The sequence below is a fragment of the Myotis lucifugus genome, unplaced genomic scaffold (genome assembly GCF_000147115.1).
Source record: "Myotis lucifugus unplaced genomic scaffold, Myoluc2.0 scaffold_113, whole genome shotgun sequence".
NCBI lineage: Eukaryota > Metazoa > Chordata > Mammalia > Chiroptera > Vespertilionidae > Myotis > Myotis lucifugus.
Genome location: NW_005871161.1, coordinates 1,578,812 through 1,589,691, shown reverse-complemented (window position 1 = coordinate 1,589,691; position 10,880 = coordinate 1,578,812). Strand labels below are relative to the sequence as shown.

Sequence of the window (10,880 nt, the reverse complement as noted above, 5' to 3'; positions counted from 1 at the left end):
CTCTATTGTGAACAGTGAGTGTGTACACGTGTGTGTGTGTGTGTGTGTGTGTGAGAGAGAGAGAGAGAGAGAGAGAGCGAGAGAGAGAGAGAATGTTATATGTGGTGAAGGAACCCCCAATCTCCAAGTAGAAATATCAGGTTGACCTATACCTGACACTCAACATTTGGGCACAAAGGCACCAAGAACCCTGAGCTGGTTGTTGCAGATGAAGGAACTAACTAATTAATAAAGAAATAATGAATGAATGAATGAATAAAAACTGGGGCTAAGGAAAGAAAAAATTTAAAAATAAAACTCGGTTTTCTAAGTTGCTGGAAACCTCCAATTTGGGTTCTGAGACTGGGTCTTCCCTACCCAGCAGGCTTCAGGTTCCCTCTTAGTAAACACCTAGTCAGAAGGGTTCCAGTATTCCTTATAGAAAAAGTGACTTTCTCCCTTTCTCCTCTGCCAAATTTGCTTTAGAGACACTTCCAAGGGTTCTGCCCTCCACTGCCACCCTCCTCTTGCTGAACCTCTTCCTGCTTTATGCCAGTCCATCCCTCCAACTTTCCAACCTTTCCTGACCATTCCCAAACCTTTCTTACCCTTGCCATCCCACAGACCTATGGCCACTCCCTGGGGTCATGGTGGCAAAGCCAAGTCTAATCTTCCCTGCTCACCAGATAAGTACAATGACCCTCCCCAACCCCAGCAAACACATACTCTCCAGGGTAAGGTTCTTCGATGCCTAGAGAGCAATCAAATGAACACCTAAAAGTTAATCTCTGAAGACTCTCAGTTTATCTACATTCTGTCCCCTACTCCATGACCCCTCTTTTCCATCCACCCCTGCCCTTTGCCCAGGGAACCAGAGCCCAGTGGCCCAGGTGAGGATGGCAAAGGCAATCACGTGGGATTTCCGTTGTAAAATGGGGCCTCGTGCAGGGATCACATCCCACTTTCCTGGCTCTACAGTCTCCTGTCCACTTAAGGATTGTGCTTGCTAATGGAAAGAAAAATAGGCGTGATTACTCACAAAGGCTTTTTCTCTGCTCCCCCTACCCACCCACCCACCCCCACATACACACACACACACACACACACACACATACACACACACTCCAACCCCAGTACTTAAAGGAGACATGTGGTTCTCCCTGGTGTCAGGGGCCTGTGTCACAGCAGTGAGATGAGGAGGTGATGGAGAAACCTGGCTGGGGAAGGTTTCCCCATGGGTTTGTCAGGGCTGAGCCCCAGAAGGGTGTTTATGGGTGTCTAAAGGGGGTCAAGGACTCACTTGGACTGAGGTCTAAGCATTATTAAAAGGCCAACTCACCTGCTGGAAAGGTTTCCTGATCATTAGAATATCCGATGTGAAGAATTTCTGGGTGAGAAGAAGTCGGGTCAGCAGAGCAGGGTATCCCTGCTGGAGCCTCTCACAACCCAGCACCCGCAGCCCCACACTTCCTCCTCTGGGCCAGGTGTGCAGCTTTGCTCAATGATCCTGGGGACCCCTTGCATCAGAATCACCTGGGACACTTGTGGAAACTCATTAGAGTCCCTGACCTCACTCCATACCTTCTGCAACAGGCTCTCTAAAAGGGAAGCTAGAACCTGCAGTTTCCAAAGGCACCTGGGTGATGGTTACCCACTCCAGTCTCACATTGGAGAACTGCCTTGTCCACGGAAAGAAATCGCCTCTTTCCTGCCCTTTGCCTTCCTCTCCTGACTCTCCTCCCTCACACATCTACTCCTCCCCTGCCCTCCTCCTGGGTGGTTTCACATTTCACATAGAGAAATGTTCATAGTTCTGAAACTTGCCTAACAATCATATTGACGTGTTTGACAAGGGCCAGGAGTCCATGAAGGAAGGAGACAGGGAAAAAGCAGTCCCATTATAGGAGACCCCAAGACCATGGTGACGCAGTAGCCAGGGAGAAGAGAGTCCAAGGCGGGAATAATCAAGTGTGTGGTTGTTGATGATGTGAGTAAATTCCCAGGAGGACAGACTGCAGTGGGGCCAGGCATGGACAGCAGGTAGGGAGTGAGCAGGGTGCAGAAGATTCTTTAAGGAAGTGGGCAGTGAGGGGACACTGGGTGGGAAGAGGGGACATGCCTGAGTGAGGGGTTATGAGATGACAGAGACCTGACCAAGGTTCCTGCACCCTTTTGTGGTCAGGTCAGGGGAAGGGTCCAGGTGAGCTGGAGGGAGGGAAGATAGATTTGGCTCAGCCACCTTATCAGACATTTATCTCCATCAGCTCTGGAGCTAAGATCTCACTTTCACTTCATAGATAACATGGAGGACAGAGGAATTCTTATTTTCTCCAAAGCCACAAAGCAAGCAACTTATTGAACTGTTCTGTGTATTACTTTACACTATGAGGTGTTAGGAGGGTGAAATTAGTTCATGGAAGTGCAATGCTCGCTGCACTGGGCCATTTACTCTTTCTAAAATTTCCTTCTAGTCACCCTTAGGCCTGAACTGTTGAAACAGACAAGCTTCGTGCACCCCCTAGTGGGCAGGAAATGCCTTGCAGACACTGCTGTGAGGTTAGCCTTTGGAATCTAACTCCATTTAGTTCACACTTGTCAACACCACAAAACATAATTTTGAAGTTTCAGTTCAGCCACTGACCCCACAAAATTGAAGAACTCATACTCATTCCATCTACAGCCAGTGACAGGAGGTCTCTGACAGTCGGACCCAACCTTCACCAGATATTACAGAGAGGACTCTATTGTGAACAGTGAGTGTGTACACGTGTGTGTGTGTGTGTGTGTGTGTGAGAGAGAGAGAGAGAGAGAGAGAGCGAGAGAGAGAGAGAATGTTATATGTGGTGAAGGAACCCCCAATCTCCAAGTAGAAATATCAGGTTGACCTATACCTGACACTCAACATTTGGGCACAAAGGCACCAAGAACCCTGAGCTGGTTGTTGCAGATGAAGGAACTAACTAATTAATAAAGAAATAATGAATGAATGAATGAATAAAAACTGGGGCTAAGGAAAGAAAAAATTTAAAAATAAAACTCGGTTTTCTAAGTTGCTGGAAACCTCCAATTTGGGTTCTGAGATTGGGTCTTCCCTACCCAGCAGGCTTCAGGTTCCCTCTTAGTAAACACCTAGTCAGAAGGGTTCCAGTATTCCTTATAGAAAAAGTGTCTTTCTCCCTTTCTCCTCTGCCAAATTTGCTTTAGAGACACTTCCAAGGGTTCTGTCCTCCACTGCCACCCTCCTCTTGCTGAACCTCTTCCTGCTTTATGCCAGTCCATCCCTCCAACTTTCCAACCTTTCCTGACCATTCCCAAACCTTTCTTACCCTTGCCATCCCACAGACCTATGGCCACTCCCTGGGGTCATGGTGGCAAAGCCAAGTCTAATCTACCCTGCTCACCAGATAAGTACAATGACCCTCCCCAACCCCAGCAAACACATACTCTCCAGGGTAAGGTTCTTCGATGCCTAGAGAGCAATCAAATGAACACCTAAAAGTTAATCTCTGAAGACTCTCAGTTTATCTACATTCTGTCCCCTACTCCATGACCCCTCTTTTCCATCCACCCCTGCCCTTTGCCCAGGGAACCAGAGCCCAGTGGCCCAGGTGAGGATGGCAAAGGCAATCACGTGGGATTTCCGTTGTAAAATGGGGCCTCGTGCAGGGATCACATCCCACTTTCCTGGCTCTACAGTCTCCTGTCCACTTAAGGATTGTGCTTGCTAATGGAAAGAAAAATAGGCGTGATTACTCACAAAGGCTTTTTCTCTGCTCCCCCTACCCACCCACCCACCCCCACATACACACACACACACACACACACACACATACACACACACTCCAACCCCAGTACTTAAAGGAGACATGTGGTTCTCCCTGGTGTCAGGGGCCTGTGTCACAGCAGTGAGATGAGGAGGTGATGGAGAAACCTGGCTGGGGAAGGTTTCCCCATGGGTTTGTCAGGGCTGAGCCCCAGAAGGGTGTTTATGGGTGTCTAAAGGGGGTCAAGGACTCACTTGGACTGAGGTCTAAGCATTATTAAAAGGCCAACTCACCTGCTGGAAAGGTTTCCTGATCATTAGAATATCCGATGTGAAGAATTTCTGGGTGAGAAGAAGTCGGGTCAGCAGAGCAGGGTATCCTTCTAGTCACCCTTAGGCCTGAACTGTTGAAACAGACAAGCTTCGTGTACTCCCTAGTGGGCAGGAAATGACTTGCAGACACTGCTGTGAGGTTAGCCTTTGGAATCTAACTCCATTTAGTTCACACTTGTCAACACTTTCAAAACATAATTTTGAAGTTTCAGTTCAGTCACTGACCCCACAAAATTGAAGACTTCATACTCATTCCATCTACAGCCAGTGATAGGAAGTATCTCACAGCAGCACCCACCTTCACCAGATGTTGCAGGGAGGACTCTATAGTGAACAGTGAATGTGTGTGTGTGAGTGAGAGAGAGAGAGAGAGAGAGAGAGAGAGAGAGAGAGAGAGATCCTATATAATAAAAGGATAATATGCAAATTGACTGAACAGCACAACAGCCGTTTGCTATGATGCGGACTGACCACCAGGGGACAAATGCTCAATGTAGGAGCTGCCCCTTGGTGGTCAGTGCACTCCCACAGGGGGAGCCCTGCTCACCCAGAAGCCCGGCTCACGGCTGGTGAGCACAGTGGGGGCAGCACTAAGGTTGTCCAACTGACGGGGAGCAGTCTTAAGCCAGCAGTTGGATATCCCTCGAGGGCTCCCATTCTGCAAAATCGTGCAGGCCAGGCTGAGCGGTCCCACCCCTTGCCTCCCCACCCCAAGTGCACGAATGTCATTCACCAGGCCTCTAGTATACTGGAGGGCAAAGTTCATGCACAGGGGAGGGTGTGTCCCTCAACCCGGCCTGCACCCTCTCCAATCTGGGACCCCTCGGGGGATGTCCTACTCTACTCACAATCCAGGATTGCTGGCTCCTACCTGCTCGCCTGCCTGCTTGCCTGATTGCCCCTAACCGCTTCTGCCTGCCAGCCTGATCACCCTCTAACTGCTCCCCTGTCATCCTGATTGATGCCTAACTGCTCCCCTGCTGGCCTGGTAACCCCTAACTGCCCTCCCCTGCTGGCCTGATCGTGCCCCTAACTGCCCTCCCCTGCTGGCCTGGTCTCCCCCAACTGCCCTCCCCTGCTAGCCATCTTGTGGTGACCATCTTGTGGCGGCCACCTTTTGGTGGCCATCTTACAGTGGCCATCTTGTGATGACATAGCACAATGCCACCTAGGCTTTTATTTTATAGGACAGTGATGGCGAACCTTTCGAGCTCAGCATGCCAGCATTTTGAAAAACCCTACCTTAACTCTGGTGCCATGTCACATATAGAAATTTCTTGATATCTGCAACCATAGTAAATCAAAGGCTTATATTTTTGATATTTATTTTATATATTTAAATACCATTTGACAAAGAAAAATTAACCAAAAAAATGAGCTTGTGTGTCACCTCTGACATGCATATCATAGGTTCACCATCACTGATATAGGATAAAGACAGAGATAGAGATAGAGATAGAGATAGAGATAGAGATAGAGATAGAGATAGAGATAGAAGTGGAAAGTGTTCTGTATGGGGAGTGCAGCCTCTGATCTCTGAGGAGCTGGACCCCACCTCAGGTTGGCTTCTCCCTTCGACTCCACATTTGAGCAGGAGAGGCCAAGGACCCTGAGCTGGTTGTGTTTACAACATCCACTATTCGACCCTGTTTGTAGTTATATTTGATGCAAATGGTTCTCCCGTATGAAGTTGAAACCCACTGTGTATTGTAGAAAGGTGCATCTTGATGCAGGTGAGGGAGGGAGTGATGCAGACACAATTCTGCATTTATGGTTAGGGCTCTGCCTCTGCAGTTTTGTTTGTGGTTGTGCCGATATGTTATGGCCTTTACCGTGGGGGTATGGGTAACCTGGGAGGTCTCTGTGGCTCCCCGAAGTGAGCTGCTGAGAGTGGGGGGACCTGGAATAGAGATGGGTGGTTGTAGGATCATGCTTCGCCCAGCACTAAGCACACCTCCACATTGGGCACTACTTCTGTCTCTCTGCCTCCCAGAGCAACAATTCAGTGGGATCTTGCATAGAGTTGGCTGTAGTTAGTGATGATGTGTGCACTGGACAGCTGGGAAAGGCTGCTTCTCTCTCTGAACAGGTAGAAAGGCCAAGGTTGCTTGATGATGGTCTCCCCTTCTCATTTCTCTTCCCAGGAGAAGCAGGCCCCCATGCCCGACTGCCTCCTTCAGCCTCTGCTTACCCCATTCTCTGCCATAGAAAACCAGCTGCTTCCTCGTATAGGCCAGCACCGAGCCCTTCGGCACAATCAGCTTCTTCTCTCTCACTTTGAGACCTCCTCCCTGTCCTTCACCCTGGGAACAGAAGCCAGGTGACACCGTCATACATGCATGTCGTTTTAAAGTCAAAAACATCTAGAAAGCTCATGAGAAAAGGGATCAGCAGCCCCCTGCCCGCGCCCCTCTACTCCTGGTTTCTAGTTCCTGCTCTTTTTTCCTTATTTCATCCATGTTTACCTTCACATCCCTCAATTTCATGTTGGTACTGCAATGATTTGATTTTTCAGATTCAAGTACATCTAGTCACTTCCTCTTGTTGATGAAGCTTTCATTTTCCTACTCTTTATAGGAGCCAAAGCAATTGATAAAAGCAAAATACCCAACTCCAACCTCTTCTAATCTTCCATGCAGGTCAAGGGCATCATCCAAATCTAGTTCCCTCTACCCTCCTGCCACATCCAAGAGGGGAGAGAGCACTGAGAAGCTCTTGGGAGTCCACAGCCCAGGGCACAGGCTCACTAAAAAGAAAATGCTGGGACCCACTCATAGGATTATAGAGTGCTTCCCTTCTCATACATCTGCCGCCATATCACTAAAGGCCGATTTACCAGAGTTCCTTTATCACATGTATCATGTCCAACTTTCAACAAAAACAAAAATTACTAGGCATATTCAAAGGCAACAAACACCATTTTAAAAGACAGGTCAAGCTGAGAATCAGACTCAATTATAACATAGATATTGGAATGCTTAGCCTGGGAATTTTAAACCACTGTGATTAGTTTGCTAAGAGAGCTAATAGAAAACAGACAAAATGCAAGAGCCGATGGGTAATGTAAGCAGAGAGATGAAAATTATAAGAAAAAAATCAGAAAGAAATGCTAGAGAGATAAGAAAACTACAAGAGAAATAAAGAAACCCTTTGTTTGGCTCATTAGTAGACTGGACACAAGTGAGAGAAAAGCCTCTGCACTTGAGGAAATCTCAACAGAAATCTCAAAACTGAAAAGCAAAGAGAAAAATGACTAAAAAATGAAACATAATATCCAAGAACTGTGGGACAACTACAAAAGTTGTAACATACATGTAATGATAATATAAGGAGAAGAGAAAGGAACAGAAGAAATATTTGAAACAATAATAACTGAGGATTTCCCCCAAGTTAATGTCAGACATGAAATCACAGATCTGGGAAGCTCAGAGAACTCCAAGCAATAAAAATAAAGTTTAAAATTTTAGGCCTATGAATTCAAACTGCAAAAAACAACGGGTAAAGAAAATATATTAAAAGTAAGGGGATATTGAAAGAAGTCAGATATTCCTTGTTTGCTGTTATTTCCACTATTTGGGGGGGGGGGGGCTTTATGATTTTATACCTTGTTCAATAGGAACATGACAATAAGATATTTGAGGATACAAGTAAGACTCAATATCTTGCTATAAAAGGAAAATGAATTTTAGTTCTACAAAAAAAATAGTTTGAGATTTGTAAAGCTTTTTTGTTATTAGGTAGTTCTTCCATTTAATTTCAATTGTGGTAAAAATAAAAAACCACCAAAAATGTAGTATTTCACCAATTTTAGGTGTACAGTACAGTATTGTATTTTCATTTTCATTTATCTAGAGATATTTTCTGATTTCCCTCATGGTATCTTCTTTGACCCATGGGAGGTTCAAGAGTGTATTTCTTAGTGTCCATATATTTGTGAAATTGTTAGTTTTCCATTTTTTATTGATCTCTAGTTTCATTCCACTGTGGCAGAAAAGATTTCTGGTATAACTTTAGGCTTTTTAAACTTGGTCAGATTGATAAGGTGTCTGGAGAACTTTCCAGGTGTGCTCCTCTCCACCATGTCCTGTTTATTTCTTTTAGGAAATATAGTTCAATTCATCTACATGCCCCTGCTCAAGTCCTCCATTGCCTTATTGATCTTTTGTCTGATTGCCCAAAACAAAATTGAGGCAACCATGCCCAAGGTGATCCCCAACCTTTTTAACAACATCCCACCCCGTGGCCAACACTTAGCTCCTGTCTGCCTGGGAACAGCGGTGACAGTGGGGGCGGGGGGGGGGGGGGGGGGCGGCGGGCAGGGTGTGACCCAAGATTGTCTCCTGTTCTCAGAAAGCCAGTTTCACAACCAAAGCAGATGGAAACCGAAAGCTGAAAATCAAATACCCTTCACACTGGAGCAATGTTTCACTTGTTCAAACTCCCCTCCTCTGAGACAAAATCACCAACCTTGGGGAAATCAGTTCACAGTCCCGTTTTTTTCCTTGAGTTTCTAATTCTTCTAAGTGAGGACAAACTACACATAAAATATATAATGTGTAAGAGCACATTGTAACACACACTATCTGATAAATGAATTTACTTATTTAATTGAAAGTACTATCGTTGGTTTTTGTGAGTGAGTTATATCATTTCTATGAGCCTGAAGGCATTTAAATCTCCCACCTGCTACCCATCCTTCTCAGGAAGCCACAGCATTTAGGGAACTTCAACCACTGAGGTTTGGTAGTGGGGTCTCGCATTTCTTCCAGCATAAACCCCTTTAGATTTGCCAGAATCCATCCCTTACCAAAGCAAATGTAAGACCACATAATTAAATCTACTTCCTATTTTATCGATCAGTGTCCCCACCTCATACCTTGACAAAAATATTCAGAGGGAAGAAGAATTTCCCTGAGACATTCGCGCTGCTGAGATCCGGCAGCACAGGGCTGTTGCACAGCTCCACGGTGTCGGTCACAACATACAGATTCACCCCTGCTTCCCGGCACTGCTTCAGGAGGGCTGGCTCTGGGTCCAGCAGTTTCCTGCAGGGAAGAGAGGGTCAGAGTGGGAAGAGATGCCTTCCCAGGTGGCCCTGGGTCACCCTCCTCCTCAGGACCTGGAAGGGGTGTTTCTGCCACAGGCAGAAATATCCTGGCACATGGGGTCAGTTCCCAAGGAAAGTGAAACATCTTCTTTGCTATGCAGGGTGGAGGGGCCCCCATTTTCTGATGGGGGCGTGGGAAGGAGAGTACGCAGGCCATTTTATGAAAGGCATCGGCATTTTCCAAAATTATATTGGTCCTATTAGAGGGGCAGTTTATAGATGCCCAGTGCCAGGGCCTCCCACCTGAAGAGGCCGGGAGTGGACAAGTCCACGTGGTTGACAACAGTCCCCAGGGAGCCCGACCATTGTCCAGAGGCACAGCCCGGGTGGGGTGGGGCAAACAGATAAACGTGATGAAGCAGGAGGTGCTGGATGAGTTTCCACGACAAGCACATGGGGATGTGGAAAGAGTAACTGTCCCTGGCAGGTGGCTGGAAGTGCTGCCATGAAGATGCAGGTCTGGGCAGGGGATGTGATGGGTTGAAAGTACTGAAGACGGATTTCATCTGCATTTCCGTTCTCAGGCTCAACTCTCATTCCACTAAAGGCCCCACTGGGTTGGCGCCCTGTAGAGAGCGGAGGGAAATACTGAGAGATCCTTGCATTGCTTTTCAGTGGAGGAGGTCACTGAGCCTCCAGTGTGGGTCTTCCCGTCGCCCTTTGTGAGTCAAGGCCCTTACCGTGTCTCTAAGATGTTGTGTCATCTGACATTCACTCACCTCCAAGCCTCACTTCTGTCACCTTCATCCTGGTTGGCTAAGCTCCCACCTCACTGACTTCCCGCGGCTCCTGAAAAACGCCAGGCTGGTCCTGGTCCAGGCTTCAAACCCCTCATCTGGGCCACTTTCCTCCTGCCCTTTGCTCCCTTTATTCTGCAGGTCTCAGTTCAACTGTTAGCTCCACAGAGAGACCTAAATAGGCCCCTCCCTCCAGCCCCTCTTCCACCAGCTCCTGACACTACCCACATACATTTATCAAAAGTGTTTCACTGCCTTTCTTCTCACATTGCCAGTTTGACCTCAGACAGACTTTTTTCCCTTGGTGCTGGATAATAAAAAGTGTCCCTCAAATTGGAGCCTCTTCAACTGCTGAAAAATTTCTAGGACAAATTTTATTTTATTTTCCTGCAGTTAAAACCCAAATACTCTTTTACACCATAAAGTCTTTGTAAATGTTAGTGCTAATAAGTCTTACAAGACACCAGGAGAAACTGTGCCACACCCGGTCAAAGTAGCTTTCAGTCTCCAATAGCCTGGGATTTTCACTAGTTGCTTTAGTACTTCTTTGCACTGATAGAAATACTATTTAGGCCTGGCCTGTGTTGCTCAGTGGTTCTGTGTCAACCTGTGAACCAGGAGGTCACAGTTCAAATCCCAATCAGGGCACATGCCTGTGTTGCCGGCTCGATCCCCAGTATGGGGTGTGCAGGAGGCAGCCAATCTCTCTCATCATTGATGTTTCTATCGCTGTCTCCCTCTCCCTTCCTCTCTGAAATCAATAAAAAAATATTTTTAAATGAAATACTCTTTAAATTGAAATCTTTGTTTCTAAAAGGTCTTTTTTCACAGGCACTGAGGTAAATTAGATTCTAAGACTCTGAGCCATACTTTGTTTAAACAGAGTTTCAGAGCCTTTGCCTCACTTAAATGAATACTTTAACTTATTTTTTATTGCTTATTTTTCTCACTCACTGCATAT

General features: G+C 46.6%; 1 protein-coding gene across 1 annotated transcript in view; it reads right to left on the bottom strand.

The window, feature by feature from the left end:
* The window catches only part of LOC102432444 (gasdermin-C-like), a 43,495-nt gene that overhangs the window by 14,813 nt on the left and 17,802 nt on the right, over positions 1-10,880 (bottom strand). The window contains exons 4-8 of the mRNA XM_023757754.1: positions 8,952-9,120; positions 6,267-6,378; positions 5,908-5,975; positions 4,037-4,084; positions 1,319-1,366 (exon numbers count right to left, since the gene is read on the bottom strand). Of these exons, the coding sequence (XP_023613522.1) occupies positions 1,319-1,366; positions 4,037-4,084; positions 5,908-5,975; positions 6,267-6,378; positions 8,952-9,120 (445 nt within the window). The remainder of the gene's footprint in view (positions 1-1,318; positions 1,367-4,036; positions 4,085-5,907; positions 5,976-6,266; positions 6,379-8,951; positions 9,121-10,880) is intronic.